Genomic DNA, 26,254 nt, shown 5'->3' on the forward strand with positions numbered 1-26,254 from the left:
AGTATACAGTAACCAGATAACAACTGTATGATGAAATCTGTTGGAAGGAGGCATTCGTCAAACAGCATTTGTCCTAGGGCTTTAGCTTCCTCACCTACATGAAGTTAAGGGAGAGTGAGAAGATCGCTGTTATCAAGGTAGTTTCATGCTCTGGCATACCAGTGGAAACAGGGTTGTGTTGACTTACAGTAAAACTGCATTTAAAGGATTAACTTTGCAGCCATAGGAGCAGAAAAGTATATCACCTACAGAATAGGAGTGTTTCGTGTCGTTTGTACAAATAACAGCAAATAAGCTGATTAGCTTTTTGAATTTCCCTGGGGCTATTGTATATTGATATTCTTTATTTCTACCCTAAATTTGCGTGGAGGCAATGTACTCCCAAATATCTGTGGCTTGTTTGTTTCTTAGATATAACTCAGTTTCCCAGTGGAATAGCTCTCCTCTTCTACAAGTAATATTTTGGTTATGATTATGTAATAGCTTGTGCGATCCCTTGGAAAAAGTGTAGGCTGATAAATATTACAGGTAAGTAATCAGAATACATTCACAACGTGTTTTGTGGTGCTGTTGGACACACCTGAACTAGCTCTGACAGGCTGGTACAGTGCGGTGAAGGACTGTGCCAAGAGGTCTCAGGTCCCAGAAGCCATCAGCTTTGCTGCCTAGCACTGTGCTACTGTTAGAGCCCTGTGCTGAAATGGCAATACTGCTTCCAGAGCTGGCTCAGTGAGCAGTTCTCTTTGGCACTGTGTGTCATGGCTAAACAGTCCTTGTTCAAATCAATGGCCCAGATTCTTGCAGAGCTTTTTCATAAAGCTCTTATTGTATCCTGGATGAGACCAAAGGAAGCAAATCACATGTTAGGCTATGTTACAGGCTAGGAACACCAAGACAAGACGTAGTATTGTACATTTCACCTTGAATGCTCTTTAGCTTTGGCTGTCTTACAATAGGCGCATCAGAAATAGGCAACTTCAGTTACCAGAATAGGCTGGATTTTGGATGAGATGAGAAGACGAGAAAGGATAGGGGAGGGATTAATCAATGAAAAGAGCTAGTTGTGTGTTCTTGTCTGTCATCTTATTCTAAGAAGTGATGAATAAATTCAAAGCCATAATAACTTTTGTGTAAAGCAGAATGTTACAGCATACTTTGGAAGCAAGAGGAAAAAACCTTAAAGCCAAGTTCTCATCTCCCACTCACTACTCCTCCTCCCAGAAATCCCCACTTGCCCCTCCCCATTGTCAATATTTACACTAGTTATATTGGAGTTGTACAGTTATAAAAGTCTAACAGAGAATAGCAAGATCATCAGTTACATAAAGGAGGGAAAACATGTAATCATTATAGCATGCCTGGGCAGCCTGTTGCAATTTACGGCTCTTGGTATCTGCTAGCTGTACCTGGTGGGGATGGTAAATGATGATTTTTAGTATACAGCTTTAAAAGAGAGAGAGAGGGGGGCATGAGGGGACAGTATAATTTAAAGCACCATATAAGCGTTAAATAGCTCTAACACAGACCCCCACTTCATGCATAAGGCAGCCTGTTCTATCTCTGCTGTGTGCCAAGAGACTGAAACAGAGGTAAGGTTAAACAGTATGTACAGAATGCAAGGGCACAGTTTCTTTTTGCTTTCTTATCTGTACAGACTTTTCAATTGACTTTTAATCCTTCTTACACAGGCTGATCTAAAAAATCCCATCAACACTATTTATAAATGGAGATTTTTTTTAATAACTCAGCCTTACCCAAGCAGACAGTTTTCAAATTGCTGCTGAATGCTGCTGTATTCATTAAATCTCTTAGTGTTGCCAGCTGTTTGCTATTTCTTGCCTACTGAGAGGCTTTGAGTCCCTCTTTACTTTGGGACTTAACTATTTTTGTTAAATTGTTTTAACAGGTACATCTTTTGTCACTGGCCTGTAGTGTTAATTGCAAAGTTGATAATAGTTTGATGTCTCTGAAAAGCTCTGTGATAATTAGATGCTCTTTGTAACCGTGGTTTGTAGTGTTTGTTCTGAAGAGGAGAAATAAAGCAATCTAGATTTTCTTTCTCAGATGCTATAGATTTAATAACATATAAGTTTGTCTCTAAATAATGCTGCTGATTTGACGAGGAAATTTTAATGAAGTCCATAGAGTTACACTGAAGACTAGTTTTTGTATGTAACTGCTGCTGTATGAACTTCTGACGTAACCAGCTGGAATTGTCCCAAACTTGAGTGAGTGTTTGTCCAAAGAGAGAAGACAAATACAGTTGCTGCAGTGGAAGGAATAGATAGGCTACCATTTTATTTTCACATTGGATTTGGTGTTTCTGTTGGCTAGTGGCTCTGATTAATAATAAAACTTGAAAATTTGATTCTAAGAATTGAACCCATCTGCAGAGGTTATACAATGAAGTTCTCAGGCCATCGGGAAGAATTTAGTTGCAGTTCAGTCACGCTTGGGTAAACCCATGTTTTCCATGAAAATGCCTGCCCTGTCTTAAACTTTCACTGTTTGAAACTTCAGTGAAGTTTAATCACATATCAAACCTCACTCCCTGAAAACTGCTTTTAGTCTGAGAGATGCGGTTTCCATTCATTGCTCATGTACTACTCAGCAATTTATGAAGCTGCTGTCCTGGCTGAGTCCCTATAGTAAGGGGTCTGTCCCTAAGCCAGACAACCAGAGGAATGCTTTTCCCTAGGAGTCCTTGGTCCCAGATGCTCTTTCTTACTCTCTGCACCTAAGCCTCTGGTTTGCCATCCTTCATTTCCAGAAACTGCCTTTTCTGGCTCTGCGCTCTCCCCTGTCCTTAATGACCAGTGGATCCAGCTGCCAGGCACTGGGGAGGACTGCAGCCTGTTTTCTTCTGCTTTTATGTGTGTATGATGTACAGGGAGAGTTTTCAACCTCTACCTTCCAAGTTCTTCCAAGGTAGAAGGAAGTTTTGGTGTAATACTAGCTGAAACTCAGCCTGGATATAGCAAACTCATGTAAAGTTTCAGGTTCATAATAACAAGCTCAAACCCAGATAAACTCTGCCAGAATTTGGGTTTCCTAGAGCAGGTCAGACATTTTCAGTCTGCAGGTGGCTTTGAGAATGAGCCATCAGCAAAGCGTTAACCTGCTCCTACAGAGCTGGAGGTCTTTTGGAAATAGCAGCAACCTGATAGTATATCAGAAATCACTCTTGCATACCTTCAAGGGAGGTCTTTGCAGGTGGAGGTTTAGAGGAGAACTGGGGGGCTGCTTTGCTTGCAGGATGTTGTCCTGAAGCTTTGGTGTATCACTCTAACACCTTTTACAGTTCTAGTTCTCATGTCATGGAAGAGCTGAGCTGCCCTAGTCTGAAGCAGTGGGGGCAGGAGACTGAAAACAGTAAGAGCAGAAAAATGTTATCCTGATTTCTGTCTGTATTACCTGGTTTTGTATGACCCAAGTCATAGTGACTCTTCATATGTGTGCTTGCTGGAACTAGCACATGCTCTAAAGCAGGGGTCCTCAAACTACAGCCCACGGGCTGGATACAGCCCCCCAGGGTCCTCAATCTGGCCCCTGGTATTTACAGAACCCCCCCCACCCCCGCCGGGGGTTGGGGGGGGAACCAAGCAGTGGCAGATGACTGCCTGCCACTGCATCCGTGCGCCGGCCCCCTGGTTAAAAAGTTTGAGGATCCCTGCTCTAAAGGGAGGATATCCTCTGTTCTGCCCATGGCACCAGTAAGTAATCACTAGTGCTCATAGTAGTAGTGTCTAGAGTCAGGTGAGCAGGCAGGGCTGCTGTACCAGAGCACAGTTCAGTTAATTATAGCCCAACCAGGCTAACAGTAAGCAATTCAAAATAGGGTAGTAAGAAAAGGAAAATCAGATTCCTGCTACAGTAATTTCTGATTCTTTGAAGTTAAGTAAAGAATTAATGGTGGGGAAGGTGGAACAGTGAGAGGAATGAAGGAGGTATGATGTAGGGAGGAGGGAGCTGGGGCTAGGAAGAGGGAAGTCAGCTTGTGACTGAATTGTGATTAGCGTGCACAGATCTGAATCTGAAAGCCCTGCTGTTCTCTATACATTCTCATCTCCTTTAGGTGTCCTCCTCAGTAACTGGCTTTTGTGTTCTGAATTTTGTGGCTATATTTGCTGAAGGGGCTTCTTACCAAGGAAGAACTTGGTGTACAAGCATTACTAGTACATGTGTATTAAGGAATACACAGATTCGTGGATATCATCCAAATGTCAAGAGTGCATGTATCTACATTTGATTCATATTTAAGCAGATTTTCATTACATAAAATAAGTCATGAACCCAGGGTCCTGCTGAAATGTCTTTCATTGTGTACTCTTCTGAGTCTCCTATGTGCGTTTGGCTGTCCTAGTCAGTTTGCAGAAATACTGGGCAAAGGAAAAAGCTGGAAAATAATTTCACAGTGTGGAACAGACATGCTGGTTCTTAGAAGTGTCACTTAGAAGTTAGTTGAAAACCTTGGAACCTTTCTTTCTGGGTCTTTCCCTGCCCACTTTTCACATAATTGCAACAGTGCTGTAGTAAGTTTTTGGTTTAAGGGCACCTAAGATGGGCTCCTTTGCTTACAGTTTGTAAGCAGCAAGCCATGGAGATTGTGCCCTTCCACTACAGGAACTCTATGTTTTCCAGGGTAACCTACACAATATACTTATGTAATGTTCAAGGTTGTTAACGGACTAAAAATACATGCTGCTTCTCCAGACAGTTTGCTTGAATCTTCAAATCTAATTTGTTGATTCTAGTTCCCTTCATGTTCCTTTCACAAGATACTGTTAGTTACAAACTTTCTGAGCAGCTGCCTACTCCCTTTGCCCCTGAGACAGCTAGGGACATGGGCTAAAGGTTGTAGATGTTCTGATCAGGAAGTTCACATTAGCAGTTGCATAGCTTCTCCAACAGTTGGTGGAAGTTTTGTGTGAGGAGAGGAGGAAAACATATTTAGGGAGAGATTGTATAAAACATATGGGAAAAATGGATGCAGCTGTATTCCTTCAAATCTGATGGTGACCAAAATAACAGGATGAATGCCATTAACATTTAGTCAATACTTTGCTAGTGTACAGAGAAAACATGAAATAAATTGCTTTTAGAGGTTTTATTTACTATTTGAAAACTATAATGTAAAGTGTTGTTGTCAACAAACTGTTCAGTAAAAAAACCCAACAGTTATTATGTTCTTGCATTTTATATTAATGTTTTAACCACGCATAGCTCAGTTAATAGTAGCATACTCAAATGCAAAATTCAATTACTTTAAAATAGGCAACTTCCATCAAGAGAGTTTGTTCTAAAAAGGAGTGGAAAAGGCATTTACTTGCCAAGTTCAGACTTTTGTTTCTACTGCAGCTTTTGATGATATTCCTGACTTTTAAATAGGCTGCAGTCCTTCCCATGCTCTAGGTGCTTGGGATTAAGCATGTTTTCCACTACTGTGGACTGAGAATTTTTAGCCAGTAACTCTCAACGTGAAGCTGATTGTTTTGAGACTGGTTTGGACACCTCTGTGTCCAATGTTCCTTAGCATTGTACTTTTAGGAAAAAGTTTTGCATAGTGACTTGTTTGTGGCTGTTCTTTCTTTTTAATAGCCATATAAATGTCAACAAGCTGGCATGCAAGGCAGCATAGCAGGGTTGTAGGATAACTGGCCAGTACCTTTCTGTCACTCTTGTATCCAGATGCCTTCTTAACTTACCCTCTCTCTTGGAGAGTGTTCTTGTGATTCCTCTATACTCAGCCCTGGATTTGTGCCATCTATCCCATACATGCTGGTTGCTTATTACCAGACAGGCCTGTCAGTGCTTGAAGGATGTAGTGCCCCTCTCTTGGGAAACTTGTGGCTGGTAAGGCTTTCTTAAAACAAAGGATCATTTGTTGATATGTAGAGCAACAATTCAGAGACAAGAATATTGAGCCAAAAATCTAAATGTATGTTATGTTTTTATGTGAATATCTGTCTTGTTATGAGGCAGAGCAGTCAGTTGTGTTGTTTTTGTTTCATCAGTGAGTACGCGTGCAGAGAGTTAGTCTGTTTTTAGGATCCCATAAATAGTGCTGTCATTATCCACACACATTCCTATTCCTGCCCAGCCCTCCCCTCCCCTCTGGAAGATTGTGTAGAGAAGTGAAAAAAGTAATTTGGTCATTTGGGGCTTCTGGTAGCTCTGTAAAATGACAGCTGCATGCATACACCCAGGCGTCTTGATATGTGTGGGGCAGGTTCAGACCTATTATATGTGCAATACTTTGGAGGTAACAGGCAGTGCCCAATGAGCCAGCTATGTTCTGGATGCACTGCCTGTTACTTTTCATATTTTTTTAAAATGTATTCATTTAACATCATGTATGCTGGCCACCTGGACTATGCACACATTCCCGTCTAGAAATGTGCAGCCCCTACCCCATGGTTTCTTTTATTGAGTCTCTCCCTGCGAACCAGCTCCCCAGCTTACCTCTAGCTACTTTCTTCTTCCCTCTGCCCCTCAGAGCAGCCATGCTTGAGAAAGGTTCAGAGCTGTTAGGAGAATTTGTTAAGTTGCTGTATCACGTGAAACAGGGCAAAGTTTTCCACTCCTAACATATTTGCTGTACAAGTTTATATGGGAGTTATCTTTCTTTCCTGTTCAGGTCAGCTTAGGCGTAGTCGGACAATGATTTTTGGTTGCTTGTACAAGACCATTTTCCTCAGCCAGGGCAATGTGCTGCCAGAAACAACCTCAAGTCTCAAGTGACCCTAGTATAAAACATTCCCTTCCAGCAATGTCTTGATTGTATTTCAACAAAATAATTAATGCAGGACAACCATTAAGAAAGTGCCAGCCTGTGCATGTAATGCTGCGTTAATCTTCTATAGCCCTGAGAATGAATTTACTGTAGAAAATGTGGTTCTTGCATGTGGAAGAAAGAATATAGATGATAATGCAATATGAATTCAAGGACACAGGGTCTTATTTTATTTATTTTTTTCTTACAGAGCAGAGAGTCAGCCTCTTGGAAGCAACAAGAGGGGTCCAGGAACCCCTCTTATTTGCCACAGCTGAATCTCTCTTTCTGGATCCTGGTTAGTGCAAGCTCTAAACTTCACCTGCTGGCTGTGGACATGCAATCACCTTGCCTTAGGAAAACTACTCCCACAAGGCCTAAGTTTAAATCTAGATAGATGATCCTCAGGAGTCCTCTCTTTCCCTAGCCCAGTGCCTGAATTCTGTCCTGCCAGTCTTTGCTGGTTGAAAACCTAATGCAGGTCCTGGCTCTGGTTTCTCTGTGAGACCCAGGTCTCAGCTCACCAACTCATCCTGGTCTTGTTTTAGTCATCGTGCAGTGATCCTTGACAACTCCAGACCTATGCTTTGCCAAGTAATTCCTGATTTGCTACAGCTCTAGGAGTTGGTCTCAGGCCCTTGTTGGCTAAAATCCAAATTTGATTTAGCCTCAGCCTTAACCAGCTTCAGAAGAGTGTGATGGTCCCTGTAAGTTTCTTTTAAGTCACATTTCACATAAAGTTACAAATCAATCATTACTCTTACAAAATTTATCTTTATATTTACAAATATAATGGAATGAATTATTTTTGTGGTAGTTTCTCTCAAGAGGAGGACTTCTCAGGAAGATGGCGAACACATCCTGATAAGGAGAAATCATCCTCTCAGTTGTTGTTAGCAAAATAGCTATGTCAGCAAATGAAGCAGAGGTTTTGCTAGTAGTTTAGTTTACAGGCTTCAGTGATCATTGTTGCATCTTCATCTGTAGTGAAAATGCCCAGTTCTGCACAAGTTTTCATTTGCTGCATTATTTTGCTGACTTGGAATCCCTGCTGAGCAGTTAGAGGGCAGTTGTCATGCTCGTGAGAAACAGGCAGACAGGTATAGATTTGTAGCTTTACTGACAAAATGAGAAGGTGTTTGAATGCTATAGCTTTGTATCCAGTAAAACAGATTTATAAGCTCAAATGCCAACTATAAACACCAAACCCATTTTTTAAGGACATTATCCCTATTATATTACTGTCTTAGTAAAATTTGTGTGTGTTTAGTATGGTATGTGTGGATTTTAATTTATTTACTTGTACTTTATTTACTTTACATTTGAAAAACAGTACAAATGAGGCTTTAATGCTAACTTGATTGCAAAATATTGCTTCTGCTATGGAAATCTGGGAGCACTGTGTCTTCTGCAGCACATCTGCTCTATTTTGTGTGTGGCTTCAGCATGTTTGAATCTGAGGGGCTACACATACAGTACTGGCCTTTCCCAGGACTTTTGAAGTATCACATAGTATATTAAAATGCTGTATAGTATGTAGTCAGGGTGGTCCAACAACAGCAGGTAGCCTTTCCTCTCTCACAATAGCAAGTGGTTGATTTAAAATTTAAGGAACAGTGGTTATAAGGCTAAATTCCTATATTGTGGTTGACATTTAAAAAAAAACAAACAAACAACCAACAAAGGCACTTAACAGTATTTGAGCAGAAAGTGCTAGAGTTGGTTTCAATTCTGTTTTGACTTAGTTCTCCTAGCAAATACGCTTTTGGGAAGGTAGGTGGGGGAAGGTATTAACAGTTCTACTGTTCAGACATCATACCACTGCAGACAGGGTGTTGCAAAGCCCGGAAAAGTTTATGGGTTTACTGAGATTCCAAGCAGCACAGCTGCAGAAATCTCCCTGCGATTTTATAGTTGTTCTGCAGGGACCCAAAGCCTCTGTGGCCAGTGGAAAAGCACCAAGGTGGCAGTGTGGGTAGGAGAGTAAGAAGATGGTCCTGCAGGCACTTTGGTGGCAGGCCAGCTTGTCCCAGGGGCCCTTGAGGGAGCTCTCCAAGCTTTGGAGAAATCCAGGATTTATGAGGATGCAGAGATTGTGCTGTGTTAACATGTACAATGTCATTGAAGCATATGTTGGTAGTGGCATTGCAGCTTGCTGCACCTGCTCTGGAGCTTGTCAGAGCAGGTGATGGCTGTAACTGTTGCTGGTCACAGGGCAGGGTTGGCCCCCACTGGTCTGGAGGGCTTCTGGTCCCTGCTGTACCCCCTAGGCAGGTGTTGGTGTCCTTTTAACTTACAGTAAGAGAAAGAAATTGAATATTAGTGCAAGGGTCATAATAGTAAAACCCACTGTAGGAAATGGTCTTGATTGCCGATAGGAGGCAAGATCAGATCTTTTAGGATTTGTGTCTAGCAGGAAAGCAGTGCTTTTTTCAGTTCTTCTGTTTTAGAAAGCAAGGGCCAATAAACATATTTGGGTCAAAATGTCTTAGCTGCATCCTCTCAAATAGGGAAGAATATTCTTCTGTATGAAGAATAGTGTGTTGTCTGCATTTAAACAAAACACCAATAATAATTGACAAAACTGACAAGAAATACCTGATTCATCTGTTGGTCATGGTGGTGCCCCTGCCATAATTCTCCTCAAGCAGAGGTCTTCATGGGTTTGTCTTTGAGTATAAAAGTCAAAGAAACAGATCTGATATAAAAATGGCATATCTGGTATTATCTCCTTAACTAATAACAGGTGTTGAATAGTACCTAGAGGATGATCTGTTTTCCTAACTGATGTCATGAAATCAGTGATGCAGGTTGCTCTTCTAGGATGATGTTACCTACTTTTGTACTTAACTTTTTGCCAGGATAATGTTCTAAAGGAGTTGATAAATCCTATAATATCGTTGTACTCTCGGCTCTATATATTTGTTGTGGTTTAACCTCAGCTGGTAACTAAGTACCACGCAGCTGCTTCGCTCACTCTCCCTCACCAAGAGGGATGGGGAGGAGAATTAGAAAGGAATGTAAAACTTCAGGGTTGAGAAAAGAATGATTTCATAGGTAAACCAAAAGCCATACGTGCAGGCAAAGTAAAACAAGGAATTCATTCACTACTTCCCATCGGCAGGCAGGTGTTCAGCCATCTCCTGGAAAGCAGCACTCCATCATGCATAAAGTTACTTGGGAAGACAAACACCATAATGCTGAATGTCGTCGTCCCCTTCTTCTTCCCCCAGCTTAGATATACTCATCATGACATCATATGATATGGAATATCCCTTTGGCTAGTTCAGGTCAGCTGTCCTGGCTGTGTCCCCTCCCAATTTCTTGTGCCCCTCCGGCCCTCTCGCTGGCAGGGCCCAAGAAACTGAAAGGTCCTTGACTTAGTATAAACATCACCCAGCAACAAGCAAAACCATCAGCATTCTGTCAACGCTGTTTTCATGCCAAATCCAAAACACAGCACTGCACTAGCTACTGAGAAAAAAATCATCTCTATTTCAGCTGAAACCAGGACAATATTAAACAAATATGGAGAGATATTCAGTCTCAAGGAACTTGCAACCTTATCATCAAGATAGGTCATTACAGAAAATGCAAGGGGAATACAGCTTTATAGGTATTTGGGTTTTTTTCCCTAATAAAAAAAAATCTGATGGTTTTTCGAAGCTCACAAACTTGGATAAATAGCATATATTATTTGGGTCACAACTAGACATTGAAAACTGAAAACAAAAGAACTGATTTTTCATTCTTTCCTGTCTGCTGCTTTAAGGCACGTTAAGCATGTGCCGGGAAATGGCAGGTATAAGAAGCAAGCCACAAAACAGTTCGCCAAACTGCAGTTACTGATATAAGGGTTCCTGAATCTCTAGTGGTACTTCCCATATTAATTTAGTACTATTTCACTTGATTTTATCTTACTGTAACTATCAAGCTATAGAAAAATAGTTGAGACGCTTCTTGAAGTACACTAAATGACATGGCATGCTTTTGTTGCATTTCATTCTTGCCTTTTCACGGGGAAATATTGAATTAAAAAAAATTATTTAGGTTTTGGCTGTAGTGAGGATTTACATGGGATTAAGGTTTGACTTGAAGTCTAACAAAGCATTTTACAAATCGCTAGTTTGTTCCTTGGTGAAGGCTCTGCAGAAATAAGTTTTTTATTTGTTATACCTGCAAAATCAAGTCAAGCGTGAGCCTCTAGTCAGTTTCAAGCAATTTTCTAGAAATGCACTGGAGCTCCTAAGGGTAAAGATGACAAAATGCTTCTGGTGAGAAGAGCTTCTGGCTTGCATGTCTGTATGTACCAGAGTGTGAAAGTAGGTTTCAGTTGCAACTTCTTCACGGGACACTTGCACAGCGTTTCCTGCATACTTACTGTAACCTCACAGCAATGCAGCTCTGGGTCACTGGCTGTCATGGTCTCACCCAAGTCCAGTCAGCCAGTTGTAACACTGCAGTACTCCAAAAGGCATTTTTTTCCCCTATGTGTTTGCAGTTGTGTCCAATTTCTGTTAGAAGCTAGTAATGAGATGCATTTCATTGCTTTTTCTTCTCTTTCCATATAAAGACTAGTTCTGAGGTCCAGTGCAGTTTAAAAAAACCCAGAAGCCTTAAACTCACACAGAGATGATTGTTGGCCTTCCCTTGCATTGAAGGCACACATTTGCATTGTGTAAAAGGTTTTGTTTGCAGTGGTTGCCCAGACTGATAAGGTAACCTCCATCCCTGTAGGACAGGTCTTCCAACAGCATCTTTTTGCACGATAGTGGTGAAGCGTGGTCAGACAACATTCCAGGTAGCATAGCAAGTAAGGTACTGCATTGTCTCATTGCTCTTAACTGAATCTATGAGGACTAAAAGTTGCAGGAAGTTCCCAAGAGTGGATTTTCACTCAACTGAGAAAGGATATTCATCCCTTTACAGTATTCATCTTGGGGAGAGAGAGCCTGAGAAAAAGATAGTAACATGGATCCCAGCTCCAGGGAACTGTGCGAAATGTCTTAGGCATTGTTATGACCTGGCAGTTTGCTAATTGAAGGGAAGAGGGGGGACTTCTTTAGGCTAAACGAGTTCTAGACAGCTATGAACTATGTTAGATTTTATTTTTCTTGATTGAACTCCAAATACACTCTTCTATTAAGGTTAAACTAGTTTTGTTTAACCTTAATGTTTATTTAGTACTGAGAAAGAATGCAAAGTGGCTGGCAGACTGCAGATTTTCCATTCCCCAAACAGTGGCAATTCACAGCTAGACAATGTATCTCCTCTCCGTACACCCTCTAGCCACTAAAAGATTAGAAGTTACCTGTGAGTTATCAAAGTCAGTTTTGAAACTAGTTAACATCAACTTTCATTTTGGGAGATACGGGTCTGGGGGAGTTGTGAACTAGAGCTCGTTTCTGTGTAGTGCATGAGCCTGGAGCTACCTTGGAACAGTATCAGAAGAACCTACTTCTCTAATGCTGGATATTTACAGCCAGCTAGCCAAACAACTTTTGTAGTTCAGCCGCTGTTTATCAGCCTAGGAGGAGCTGTGCACCCTCATAAAAAGGGGGAAGAATAAACTGGTAAGACATTCTTTCAATCTACTAAGCTTTAGATATGCATCTTTAATCTACTATTTCTAGCAGTTCTAGAAACCATGTCTGTTTTCATGTCCTTGCCAAAGAATGAATAATCTCAAGGTCTCAACTTTGTATAGCTCCTTGAATTAAACTTTGTATTTCTGCTACCTAATAACTGCAGAAGGGAATGTTAAATTTGGACAGTCTTTGGGGAGAGAAAAAAACCAAAACAGCTTGTATGGTTTAGAGGTGGTCGAGCTGTAGAAATCCTACAGGCAGAAATTGCTAGAATGGCTGTTTTGGGGGAATAAGAGACCTGAGCGATGAACCAAAATAGTCCAGGGAACAGATAAAGACACTGGAGTTCTTGGAGCTTGGTGAGTTAAAGTCAATCAACTGTGAGGACAGCTCAGGTGTAACAACTGAGCCTCACAACCTCTTGCAGCTCTGAGATGCTGTGTCTTTTAGTGGGGATACAGTGGGCTAGGAATGGCCTGATCTGTAATTACTCACAAACCCCCTTGAGTACTTGCAAGTCAGTTGCCCATTAAAGCTGAAGATGTGGCCACAAAGAAAGCAGCATGTAAAAAAGCTAGAAATAGAAAAAATAGGATTTCAAAGATGGGTAAGGTTTGAGGAACAGACAATAAGTATAATCTCTGAATATTGTAAAATGTTCAGTCTTAGCTAGCCTTGCAATCTTAAAGACTACAAAAGGAAAGCTTCTCTATATTGATCTAAACTAATTTCCTGATGTGACTGTCAGCCCTCCATTCTTCTAAACAACGTGTTGCTGTTACTGTTTTAAAGGTATTGGGTGCAGTGCCATTCCTAAAGGCTGATCCTGTTTGACACATACAGCAAGAATTTAGATTGTAGAAAGAATACAGTTTATTCTCCTCACTAGAATGATGTACTAATTCTAATATGAGAGTATTTTGAAGACTGACAAATCAGATTGTTAAGGTTAAATCAAGAAGAATGCTTTGAAATACTGACCATTTTTTCTTGACTTGCATGGTAGAAAAATATATTCTTCTATTTAATTCAAATTCTTTCATCACTGTAATGATTGGTTTGCTGTGCCTCCCTTGTTGTTATAATGATAAATATTTTTGCTATTTTAAAAATAACAAATATGTAATAAGGGATAGAAGAGATTAGGAGATAGATTTGAAGTTTGTTATGAAATGGGTAGTGGCTGTGGACAGCAAGGAAAGAGGAATCCACAGGGCAGTGTTCAGAGCGATTGATGTGGGGCTGCTTAGTCATTGCTGAAACAAACACCTGGTGACTTCATTAAGGTGCTAGTTTAGGTGGAGCTGCTTGAGCTGTTCTGGTTGAAGAGATTCTTGCCCCCATGCTTTTATTGCTGCTGCTTCACTAGGAGTGATGTCCCCTGAGGACTAATCCTTGTTAGTAATGCCTGACCTCTGTCTGTCAAAATGAGCTAAAACAATAAAAAAAATAAAAATCATAAACCCCCCAACCTGAAATAGTCCTCCCATTGATTGCTTTGCATGCAGTACTGAGTGCTGTTCGAAGCAGCTGGGTGGGCAGGTCTTAGGAGAGAGACCCGTCCCTCCCAGGGGCAGTGACACCCGGGTTAGTGCAGTAACCTCTTCAGCTGGCCTAGCTGCAGATGGGAGACACCCTGTGTCAGCAGCCATCTCAGGAGGTTCAAAGACACTCGGATGTCAATGCTGGTATTTACATCCATTCTGCTAAGCTTGCTACATCTTGCCACAGCTGACACTACCTTATGAAACCATGAAAGAGAGAAATCCAGTCCTAAGGACTAATACAAACCGGGTAGCTCAAAGCCCCAAAGTACCTGGTTTTACTTGTAAATATTCCTGGGAAAGATTAATCTGATCGGCCTCTGACATACGAATTTGATGTCCAGGGCATTGCAGTAACCAGGCATTTTGAGTGCTTCTGCTTGGATAGCTTTTCTATGGAAAGAATTTAAGATCTGGGTTTGCCAGTTCTTTGGAGTCATCTGTTTGTGCTGAACTTGACTCAAAAAAATCGCCCTATTGGACTGAAACCAAACTGTTCCAAGTTACAGCACCTTAAGTGCAGGCATATGTGTTTGCAGGATCAGGCTTTTCACATTGTAACTGATTGGCCTCCCTTTTAGCTTCAGCAGGATATTTCTTGTAACAGTAGCAATAAGGAAAAATCATATTTCTGATGACTTAGGGTGCACAGATGATAAATGCCATCCTTTTATACAAGCAGCTTTTATGGAAATGCTTGCTGTGAAAGAGTATCTTTCCATGCTTCAGGTGGTGGTTGTTTTAGGTTTTAGGTGGCTTGGTGTGTATTGATCATACACTCTTTCTGGGTGAAAGGAAACTTGTTATCTATCAGTATTTCCACGTTAAACATTTGTTGCTGTTTTTCCCTTCCCGGTGTTTCACTAGATCTCTTTTTATTTGCATTGATACGTGGTCAAGCATAGGGTTGTGTTTCCGCAGGGGAATGCTGAAGTTATGCAAACTGTACCATAGATCTGTCCCTGTGTCCCCCAGCTGCACTGGGTTCTGCACTCATTAGTACCCAAATGTAATTTGTGCTGGTGTCAAACCATATTCCCTCATGAAATTGCTCATGTAGCTAGTCTTACTAGCCCCCCAAATGGAAATAATTTGATTCTGTAATTATGTACTGATTTATAGATGAGCATGTGGCTCAATTTTGTGTATTCTTTGATTTGGAAGAGTTGCATTTTGGAAATACTTGTGTGAGGGCTGGGGTGGAGAAAGCGTTTGCAGCAGACTGTGGTGATGAGATTCTGCTAAGGCAGGGACGTACTTGGGGCCAGAGCAGAGCTTGTGTACTCAAGCCATATGGGAGAGCTTTTAAGACCATTATTATTTGTTTGCTAACTTCCTCTTCCCCTTTGTACATGCTTTTTCTGACACGCTGTCACTGCCTTCATCTATGCTGATGCAGAAGTGAAGAACACGGTATAATTTCCTACCTTCTGCTGTTGAGTTGGCTGTTTAATGAGAAAGAATTTCCCTTGGACAATGTCAAGAGAAAAATCTGCATCTGCCAAGGCTCTTTGTATAGGAACAAATGTTAACATAAACAGGCTTCCTCACAAATATCCAGGCAGGGCAATCGACTGCAGGGGGGGGAAACACACTCCCCAGGGAACTGAGGGACTGCTGCCCTTCCCTGGCCCACCCCACCTCCCCCCAGCTTATTCCTTAAACGGTGTTAACAAATTGATTGAAGGGGGTGACCTTTCATCTGACATCCAGGAAAACTTCTTATAGTGCGAGGCATCTTCTTGCATTTCAGCTTTCAGGTAATTTCTCTTTTTTTCAGCATTTTTTCTGAAGCATAAGCCAGTTCCTTGCCTGTGATGCAAGAGGAGCCCATTCCTTCTCTTTTTGTTATGTTTTGGCCTGAAGTAAGGAAGTAGCCAGTGGGAATTAAACAGTGTTCTTCATTAGTTTGTTTTATTAGCTCACAAAATGCAACCTTCCTTGCCAGTATTGCATTCTTCTTTTTCCATGCTTCTGTCGGGCATTTTATGAAGTGCAAGCAGGTACAAAGCACACTTCATTTCTTCTGGAGAAACTTACCAGCTTGAAGCCAAGGCCCCAGGTGAGGAGCTGTGGTACCTGGACATCTCTGGGTGATTTAACCTTGTAACTGCGACTAAGCTTAGAGTGTGCCTTGGCTCTCCAAAGTTAATTGCATAGCCCAGAGAGGTGGGGGTGTTTGGAAAGTGGAAAGGAAGCCTTTAAAACTTCAGCATTAGAGATGTGCAGAACTGCTGCCTCAAGTCATTCTGCTATATTCCTCTGACAGTGCTGTCCTCAGTGTTTTCTGTATTTTGCTGCATGATTCATATGTCCATAACAGGAACAGCCTGTGAACAACTTTTCAGGTTCAGTTTCACATTTAACAGAAGCGTGAAGTTCAGTGTCATGGAATTTCCCTGCTTGGTTGTTAGGTAGCTTGGACAGGACTCAAAACCAGCAGCCCAAATTGTAGGCAGAAGCCTTCCTCTCCCAAATGAGTGTGACCAAGGGTTCAGAGCTGTCCTGGCCTCCTCCCATCAAAACTGAAATAGTAGATCTCCCCTTAGGGTCATCATATTTTGTTTTAATTCAAAATATTTGAAGGAAAATTGTCTAACGGAATTCAGCTTTCTAAATCTTAGATTGCTGTGGAGGCAAAAAACAAAACAACAAAAAAAAGTGGGCCAGCTTAGGGACTTTTTTTCTTTTGAAATAATTGATGTCATAAAATCCAAAGCAAAAGAGGTGGGAGATGTAAGGCATCTGGCAGAGTTTACAGCCCTGGGGGGTCGACAGAGAAGTACAGGCTGCTGCAAACAAAGGCTGAGTGTTTTGCTGATGTGATTGCAAAACATATGTTTGCCCAGGACTGTTATGATCTTGGGAATAGGCAGGAGGCCAAATTTCTGCAGCAGCATACTTAGTCACACAAATATCTACAAAATGTTAGCCTCCTGTGATTTCTCAGTTTAAAGGCCGTAATTACTTTGTTGCTTCAAAAGAAGGTAGAAACTCTTGCATAAGGAACAGGGGAGAGGAGGAAAAAAAAAAAAAAAAAAAAGAAAAAAAAAAAAAAAAAAGAAAAAAAGGCAAAAGAGCTGCTGGGTGCTGGGGAGGGGAGGGAAGCAGGGGGGCGAGGGGCCCTTGTGCCCCAGCCGTGCCCTCCCCGGAGCGGCGGGGTAGGCGGCTCTGCGCTGCGGGGGCACTTGCTCCCGGGCTGGGCGGCTCCGGGCCGGGGCCTCCCCCGCGGCAGCGGCTGCTGCCCCTTTTCCCCCCGTCCGGGACACTTGTTGGCATTCCCGGGGGCTGGCAAGCCCCGGGCAGCGGGAGCAACCGGTGGGCCGCGGAGCGCAGCTGTCCCCCGGCCGCCGCGCCGCTCCGCCCGCGGGGCGGGAGGGGGCGGGGCGGGAGGGGGCGGGGCGGCGGGAGGGCCCGCCCCGGCGGCGCGGGCTCTGCTGCATTGCTGCGGCGGGGCTGCGAGGGGAGCGCGCCGGCCCGGCCCCGCGGCGCTGGCATGAGGGTGGCGAGGCCGGGCCCCCAGCACCAGGTACCCCGCGGGTGGCGAGGGGCTGGGCCGCGGGGCGGTGGGCCTGCTCCCCGGGAGAAGCCCCTGCTGGAAGGCGGCCCCCCTGCAGCCAGCGAGTCCCGGCGCAGCTGCGGGGCCGGCGCAGCGCTTCCTTGGGGGCTTCTCGCTCGACCCGCGAAGGCGTTCGGAGCTACCGGGGGATGACTGCTGGGGGTCTGCGGGTCCTTCCTAGCGCCCTGCAACGGGGTATCTAGCTGCTGCCTGCGGCGGCAGTGCAGGTGCTGTCGTTAGCCTCCCTGTTGCCACCTGGTCCCGGCAGGGCTGCGTACCGCTTGTGTGTGTGGTGGTGGGTTTTAGGCTCATCCAGGTAGTTTTTGCCTCTGAATTGCCTGGTATTTACTTCGTTCTTACACAGACTCGGATTATCCTTTTGAAACAGTGAGGCTGGTCTCGTGTTTCTCGTAGAGAAAGCTTGCTGTAATTGTTAACAAAGGCAAGTCAATAGCATTATTTTGGACAGGAATTAAAATGCTGGTTTGGATCTTTTTAAGTTTCCTAGTGTCACCACGTTAAGATTCTCCTTTTAAAGGAATTTTTTTAAATCCTCAAGTTGCTGTGGGTTGCCACAGAAAGATTTTGTATTTTTCTGAGTTGCACAGATCTAGTACCTCTTGGGTACAAATCGCTTTGTTTTGACGTAGTCCAGCAGTACAGTCTGTGTAATGCAGACAGTAACTGTCATGTTTAAACTTGTTTCCCTCTGTGTTACTGATTTATTGGTATTTAAACAGTGTTTAGAGCGTGGAATTTGCAGATGTTCCTTCCGAATCCTTTGCCCCTTTAATACTTTTTGTTTCATTGTACAGATGACAGAACTGGCATATTGAAAAGCTAGGCACTAATCACTGAAATTCCGCCTCTTGGTTTCAGTGAGCTCATATCAAAAGTAAATTGGGTTGTGGTCTCTAGACAGTTGTGTCACAAAACCACTTCAGGAAGAGCTGTCACTGCTGAGGAAGAATAGGTAGTAGCACTTAAGTGCCTTGAGAGTGTTCCAGCTGGACCTGCTGTTACTGCTTGATCCTAGAAGATGATCGGAAAAGTGGTGTTAGAGCTTGAGACTGAGGAGCCTGGGCTTTGCTTTTATTCCTGCCATTGTGAACAGGGTGTGTGACCTTGGGCACACACTCATTTGCCTTGATTTCTGTCTTGGATCAAGTCACATAAACTGGTTGGGGATGTTTTTAAAAACTGGTATTTCAAAGGACTTCTAGACATTCAGAGAAAGTAGACTTACTGATATTTACATTAAAATAAAGTAATTTAAGTATTTCAAGTATATATCAAGTATTTAAGTATATAAGAATAACGTATTGTCTGTGAAATAGAAACAGTTCAACATTTGCTGTGCTGTAAGTCCAGTGAAAAGCGGTAGGTCTGTGGAACAAAGTGCTTTGTAGCAGGGGGGGTGTATTTGTGCTCAGTTCTCTAAGTCCATGCAAGTGCAGACATGTCTAGTGCTTCAGTTGAATGACAGTCTCAGATACCCAGAAAATGGAACCAGTGCAAAAATTCAGAGTACGTGAGCATATTTGGGATCATTTTTCTGTCACTTTAACGTGAGTCATAGTTTGCTTGAGAAAGCCACAACAATTGCAGCTCGTTCTGGATTAGGTAAATGAATAAAATAGGAAAAACTGCTAGTTCTATCTGCTTAGCCCTACATTTAGAAAAGGTGTAGGATTTCTCGATTTTTTTTTTTCTTTTCCTTTTTATCAGTGTTTGTAGGAAAAGAATAGTATTTAATCACTACTCTTTGTTTCTTAATCCCTTCATTTCCAAAAGCTACCCATCTGGTAAGGAAACTACAGTATCTACGGCATTTAGCAGAACTGAAAATAGGACTTTTAAGCTGAGTATGTATCAGCTTGGTGACAACAAATAACTTGTCTGGTGAGGGCAGTTGTGCCAGTTGTTGTCGTTAAGATCCTAAACAAGGAAACTCCAAATGTGTAGCCTGTCGGTGTCTGCACCAGTGAGGTTTTGCCGTCAGTGACCTTTAAAGGGGAAGTAGGAACCACACAGTGAGTGCAGCAGCAGCAGCAGGAGGCCTCTTAGACTGGTAAGCACCAAAGGCTCCCTTCGAAATGCAGTGCTAGCTTCTTGGACAGGGATGCTTTGGGGCACTTTATCCTGTAAGAATATAAAGCTCTAAGTGGGTATTTTTAATGACAGCTTTAAATGCTTACCATAGCTGAAAATTCAGTGCTGTCATGTTGTGGGGGTTAATTCTACGAGGGGATGCGTTGAAGAGGTTTTAACCCCCCAGCTCCTTGTCTTTCTTAACCCTAAGGTTGGGTAGGAATACACTTAGATTGTGTAAAATGATCGCTGGTTGTCTAGAAAGATGTTACCTCAAACTCATTTCCCTTCTCTGGTTCCTTCCTTTAGATTGGTTTATATTGCATTACAGTGTGTGACTTTGATATAATTTTGTTTGAATCTAGCAGTATTTAGTGCTTAATCGGGACACAGATGATTCAGATGAAGATGTTAATGCATGTGCGGTTTAGTGAAGTAAATTGATAATTATATTTTCACTTTGCCTGTGGCTTGTCTGTGATAAAAATGTTCTTTTTGCCATTTAGAGGAAGCTTAAGTAAGTATGTAAATAAGTCTGTCTGGGAGATACAACATTTGATATTGGTACTGACTGTACTTGAGGGGAGCAAAATGACTCACTGTGCTAACACCAGCAGTCTGAAGGTCGTGGTTCACAGCTAGTGCTCAGCTCATGAATCCCGAGTGACCGAAAATGAAGAGTTTGGTAACAGTCCCCATACTCATCTGACAAACCTATAGTTGAGTTTTGGGAGAGGATTTGTGGTAAGAGGCTGAGCTCTAGCTGATGGGAGCCAGTAGTGGGGGAGGAACAGGGATCTGAAAAAGCATTTTAGGCACACTGTGGGGCAGAGCTGTAGCTAAGGTTGGGTCGCTATTCCTGCTATAGCGGCCCTGTGTCTCGGCTTGTAACTTATGTCTACTCCAGTATTTCTAGGTGGGATTTCTGATACTGAGTGTCTGTTTAGAATGACGTTTTTGTTTTCTTCTCTTATATGTTAGAGGTTCAGAACCAAAGCAGATGTTCTATTACTAGCAGAACTGACTTGTGTTGTACTTTTAAGTATTTAAAAACTTACTGTAAGCATTTGCAGTTCCAATTTTCCATCTCAAGCTTTTGCTTAAATAAGCTACCTGAAAGCGGGCTTGATTGACTGAGTCAGATACAGAAAAGCTGTAAGTAAAGTGAGTTTATACATGTTTGTGGTTTTGGAGTGGTCTTTGAGAATATATGTGAATGCAGTACAGATCTTTGCTCTGGTTGTCATTGTGGAATTATATGTGTTAAGTGGGCCAGACTGGTGAGAGGGCACGGTAACTGAGAAGTATATCATTCAGTTTGCAGACTTGTTTCATTAACTCTTTTGTCTAAGTTCTGAAGAGCTGTTTCTTGGTGTAAACTTGCATAAAACATATTTCCTGGCTGAGAAGTCTCTGAAAAGGCACAGTCTGGTGGTTGGGGCGTTAGCCTGTGACTTGAGAGATCCCAGCTCAAGCCACCAGTCTTCTGTAGCAGCCTCTGTTAGACATGTAATTTTTCTGTTTCTCAGCGTTTTTTTTCTAAATGGAAGATATACTTGCCCAACTTCAGAGGAAAGTTGCGCGAGTTAAATACATGAGATGCTCAGATATGGCAGTGATGAGGGACATGTAGATTCAGAAATGGTAGGTATCTGGTGAACATAGTTCCCATGGAAATAATAGTGGCTGTACAGAAATACAAGTTCTGTTACATAAGGGGAAAGAGAGGGCGTTTCTGTGTTTTCTGAGGTCATCTCTGCCAGCATAGCGATGCAGCATTTATATGGCTCCAGTCTTGCTTCTCTGTCAAGGTACTTTTGAAAGGTGAGCAGAGTGGATTGCCACCTGGTGTGGCACACCTCTCTGTGAGCTGTGAGCTTCTGTATGTTGAAGGTAAAATTGATTCCACCCTTGGTGCTCAGCTTTGCAGCCATCTTGAGTTTTACGTTCCGGCTTTGAAGACGGGGTGCCTCTGATGCATTGTTATGATTGCATATTATTTGCACCTAAAGCCTCAGTTGTGGTTGGCTTTCTGCTGAGCTTGGAGCTGTATTCAGCTGCAGAATTTCTAGGCTGAATGGAAGTGGTGTGGCAAGGTTTACAGGAGGAAAGAAGCCAGGAGAAGTTTGATGCAGAAAACATGGCACAAAATAGGTCAGTTTGGTGTGCAGCTCCGGTGGTCTGGAATCACATGAAAGCTGCGTATACTTTTGTGATAACCAAAATACTGGTTGCTTGCAACTGCTGCTCATCCTGTAGTCCCTGCTGCTTTGCTGAGTGCTTGTCAGTCAGTGTTCCAGGTGAGGTGTTGCTTTAAGAGAAAGGTGAGGGAGAGGGACATGGTGGTGTGGCTCATCAGGAGAGTGGTGGTCCTTGAGTGTGTTTGGAAGATGGAGGCTTAGTGAAAGCCATCGTGGAGCATAGAAGTATGTTCGCTGTTTTGAGAATTATTACTGTGCTGTCTATATAGTATTTGAAATGTTGAGATACTGGCAGACACCCAGAGATGCCTGGTTATTTCTGAAGTAGTGGGATGACTTAAATGCTGCTTCTGAAAAAAGGAGGAAAGTCTGCCATAGCTTGTAACTGAAGAATAACAGTTTTCAGACAATTTCTAATGGGTCAGAATTTATGCAATTCTCATGACTGTTGTAACTGCGCACCCTATGACAGCAAGCTTATTTCTGTTTTCAGCACCCTCTGGGAGAATTGTATTTACCCCCATTTTGCAGATGGAAAACTGAGGCTCATCTTCACAAATCCTTTGTAGCATCTCTGTCAGAACACAGACTTGAACCCAGGCTTCTCAAATACTAGGCTGGTGCCTGCCATGATTTCAGGGGGATGCTTTCTCTCTTGAGGGAAAACAAAGCAACTTACTCAATCCTCAAAACAACTCAAGTCACTTTGCAGAGAGGGTTTGGTTATTTCAGTTCTCTAACCTGTTATATGCAGTGTAGCCATAGTAGTTTGACTTCTGCATGCTTAAAAAAAAAAAAAAAGTGTGAGGTGTATGGATACTGATGTGTTTTATATTGTGAACCAAAATATGTTAGCAGCCTGCTGATCTCAGGTTCCTGAATCTTGGTGGGTAGTTCCCCACCCTGCCCCCCATAACTGTCCTGGGAAAGGGGAAGACTGAAACGTAGTTGTTCAAGAACCAAATTTCAGGATATTTCTATTGGAGTGCTTGGCAGACAACTGCAGACACCTACTAAGTTAAATGATGCATACAGACTCTTTTTCCTTGCTGTCATTTGGATGTAAGATGTTTCTCTAATTTGCTAGTGTAGTTGTAGCAGAGATAAGAAGCTGCACTAGAGCTTTGAGGAAAGAGTGTGTTTTTAAGATAGAAATTCCACCCTATGAGTGGCATTGCTTAGGGACTTGGCTGACAGGCAAAAATCGTGAATGTTGGGACCCTCAGCAGGGAAAAGCTACATTGCAAACTTTACTGCCCCAGGGAAAATGTGCGAAGACTAGTAGTAAGAGCTGCCCTTTGATCTCACTTTAACCAAATAAGACTGGAGAAATGCAGGCATCTGACTTGGATTTAAGGAGACTGCCATAGTCTGATGGGCTTTGGTAGTTCTGACTTAGGCCTGCACAGATTGCTTCTGGCTTTCTGAAGCTGGTTTTTAATCTTAGGGGAAAGTTCAGGGAACGGTAATTGATTAATAAAATTGCTTCTCGTGCAAATAGAAACCTCAGCTAAAGATGGGAAAAGTGCAACCAGTGTCGCTTGTTTATAACAGCCTGTATCTGTTGTGTGTGGGAAGCGTAGCAAAGTTAAGAACTCATTTGCAGGCAGATTTTAGGGGCTTCATTTGCTCTTGCAGCCTAAAACAGATGAAGGTGCCCCTGTGCTGCTCTGTGTGGCCTGAACTGGCTCAGTACATGGTATTTATTCATCTAAACTCAGGGGAGAACCTGGTTGGAATTGGTATCATCAGAAAATGAGTGGTTTGGGCTATGGAACAGAGGCAATGGATGTGCTTTAAAAGATGACTGAGGAAGAGGGAACAGATAAGGAGCCCAAACTGTTAGCTTATATATATATATATATATATATATGCTAATATATATATAGCCTAGTCTTTAGCACTCAGCTCCATCCCCAGCTTTAATCCCAGGTCTCCCTCCATCTGTAAGAGCACAATGCCATCAGCTGCCCCACTGGGAGCTCCTTCAGGTGGCATCTTTCCTGGGGAAACCATGCTGCTGGCTGGGGAGTAATCCCCTCAGGAGAGCTAGCTTGCAGTGTGATGCGCACATGGAGGAGTGAGCCTCCTTAGTGCTGGGGAGGCGGGCGTGTGTGTGCGAGCTGAGGCCATGTCCTGCTTTGGTACCTGCCCTCTGGACCCTGCTGTGCCTTCTCTGAGGGCTGCTCCATGCCAAATGCAGGAGCTGCCCTGGAAGCCATGGCTCCCACCTTCCAAAGGGAATGGTTTAACAACCAGGACACAGATGCACTGAAAGCTTTCATGCAATTTGCTCCTTGGCTGCACAAAGGGTCCAGGGTGCTGTAGGCCTGGCAGAAAGCTTCATCGAGCTGAGGGAGTGGGCAAGTGGCGAGCTGCTGGAGGGGTAGCCAGCCTCCTCCTTACCTGCAGTGTGTCCACAGCTGTGTGTGCAGGGACATGGCTGCTGCTGTTCTGATTAAGCAAAATCCCCTCCCTCCTTAGCTTTTTATCCTATCTTGAAAAGAAAGCAGATGCAAATGTAGATCAGGTACTTTCAGCAGTTTAAGAGCTCTTTGAGGTTGGGGAAAAAGAAATCTGATTAGGGTTACAGCTGTTTCATTTCCTGACAGATGCACAGAGTGTTATGTGCTGGCGTACTGCGGATGTACACACACACATCAGTCTGGTTTTGTATCAGTGGCATAACCAGACAGCAGCCGGCTATGTACTGAACTCCTTGTCCTGGACAGCCTGCCAAAATATGCTTTATGCAGAATTTTCTGTGAACCAGGCTGTAGTGTGTGTGTGTGTGTGCATATAAATTTGTTGGTGTTTTCTTTGGTTGGCAGGGCCTTTGTTGTTGATTTTTTGTTTGTTTGTTTCTGGAGTAGGGCAGTACACTGTAAACAAGCATGGCTAATTATAAAGCACTTGTATAAGAAATGATTTGCATTTGTACAAATGGTACTAGTAAAAGTACCTATGTAAGAGTACCATGAGTACCCAAATAAGCCCAGCTGTGAATGGAGAACTCTTTTTCTTTCTTGCAACCACAGCTGAAAAGCTGTTTATAACTAAATGCTGAGATGGTGTAATCTTCTTTTCTAGGAACTTGGAATAAGAATTCCTAGACCACTGGGACACGGACCAAGCAGATTCATCCCCGAGAAGGAGGTGTGGTAGTGTTTTCAAGTACACAGTGAACTTTATGCTTTTAAGGAACACCCTTTTAGTAGTAACCCACATTTGGTTTCACGACAGCTGTTGAGCTGCAAAATATTTTCAGTTGTGATCACATTCAGTCCTGGTGAGACTTTGGCCACATTTCTAGTGTACAGAAGCAGTGGGAGCCCTGGGGAGCTTTGGAATTAGTTATGGCCCCTCCTGTGCTGCTGTCTAGCATAAAAGAAACCCAATACTGTCTTTTGTAAGGGTGTCTGTTTCCTTGTGAACACCCAGATGTACTTTCCTACTGGTCCACAAGGCACCTGCCCCCCTGCTCTGGGATTGCTTTTTCTTGAGCTGCCTCTACCATTCTGAATAATCTGAGAAGCTTCAGAGTGCTGTGGCTGAGCATTTCTGGTGCTTCTCTCCAGATCATCTGGTAAGAGAATTGGGAGCAGAGGAAAAGTTAGTCATATGCCTGTGGTTTTCTAGGAATTTTAGAGCTTTAAGTTTCAATTTCCTTGTATTTCTTTCTATTGTCATCTTAGCTAGCCTTTTACTACTTTCCCTCTTTTTTCCCTTATTAAAAACGATTACCCAATTAGCTTTTTGTTGTTACAATAAACTAAGATTGATTTGGAGTATTCAAGAAAGTGAAGGTGAGACTGTTAAAATGAGAAATTAATGTTGTAGAAGAGAAAGTATAAAGCCAAAAATCCCCTTTAGCAGATATAACTACTTGTGATCCCCTAAATGAGAGGTGTTAAAGGGGGTTCATGTGCTTTGCCTTATGTGCACTATTTTAATACCATTAATAGATTTATAACATAATTCCTTTCACTGGGCCTCTGGGTGCTGTGGTAATGTATTTATTTACTATTTTAATGGTGGTACTTAGACAACATTGTTAATTGCTCTTTCTGTTCAATCAGACAATTCAAGTGGGAAACGAAGACACCATGATGCACACGCTGTTTGCAGATTCTTTTGCTGCACTGGGCCGACTGGACAACGTTACCTTGGTGATGGTTTTCCACCCACAGTATCTTGAAAGCTTTCTAAAAACTCAGCACTATCTACTGCAGATGGATGGCCCGCTCCCGCTGCATTACCGACACTACATCGGGATAATGGTATGCTGGAACATAAAGCAGAAACAGCCACTTTGGCAACAATCTCTGGTCTTGTTTAACAGCAGTTATTACCGTGTTTTGCAGTTTCTAGTTGGAAAGGAATTTCATCAAGAGCTAAGGGGAAAAGCAGAGTAGGTTTGTTTGTCTGCTTTATGAAGTGTTTTGTAAGACCAGTTCTTTATGTCCATAGTTTCAGTAGGACTGTGAGAAAGAGGGGGG

General features: G+C 42.7%; 1 protein-coding gene across 4 annotated transcripts in view; it reads left to right on the forward strand.

Moving 5' to 3' along the window:
* The window catches only part of SESN1 (sestrin 1), an 85,277-nt gene that overhangs the window by 49,310 nt on the left and 9,713 nt on the right, over window positions 1-26,254 (forward strand). The window contains exons 1-3 of one of the 4 annotated variants that reach the window (XM_080389030.1): window positions 17,295-17,433; window positions 24,846-24,911; window positions 25,835-26,035. In XM_080389030.1, coding sequence (XP_080245156.1) covers window positions 17,401-17,433; window positions 24,846-24,911; window positions 25,835-26,035 — 300 coding nt within the window. In that variant the 5' untranslated portion in view covers window positions 17,295-17,400. Of the gene's footprint in view, window positions 1-17,294; window positions 17,434-19,463; window positions 19,535-20,151; window positions 20,299-24,845; window positions 24,912-25,834; window positions 26,036-26,254 lie in introns of those variants that run through there. The other 3 variants (XM_080389032.1, XM_080389031.1, XM_080389029.1) reach the window with 3 other exon arrangements.

Source organism: Falco punctatus (assembly GCF_963210335.1).
Source record: "Falco punctatus genome assembly, chromosome: 5".
In the NCBI taxonomy this organism is placed as follows: Eukaryota; Metazoa; Chordata; class Aves; order Falconiformes; family Falconidae; genus Falco; species Falco punctatus.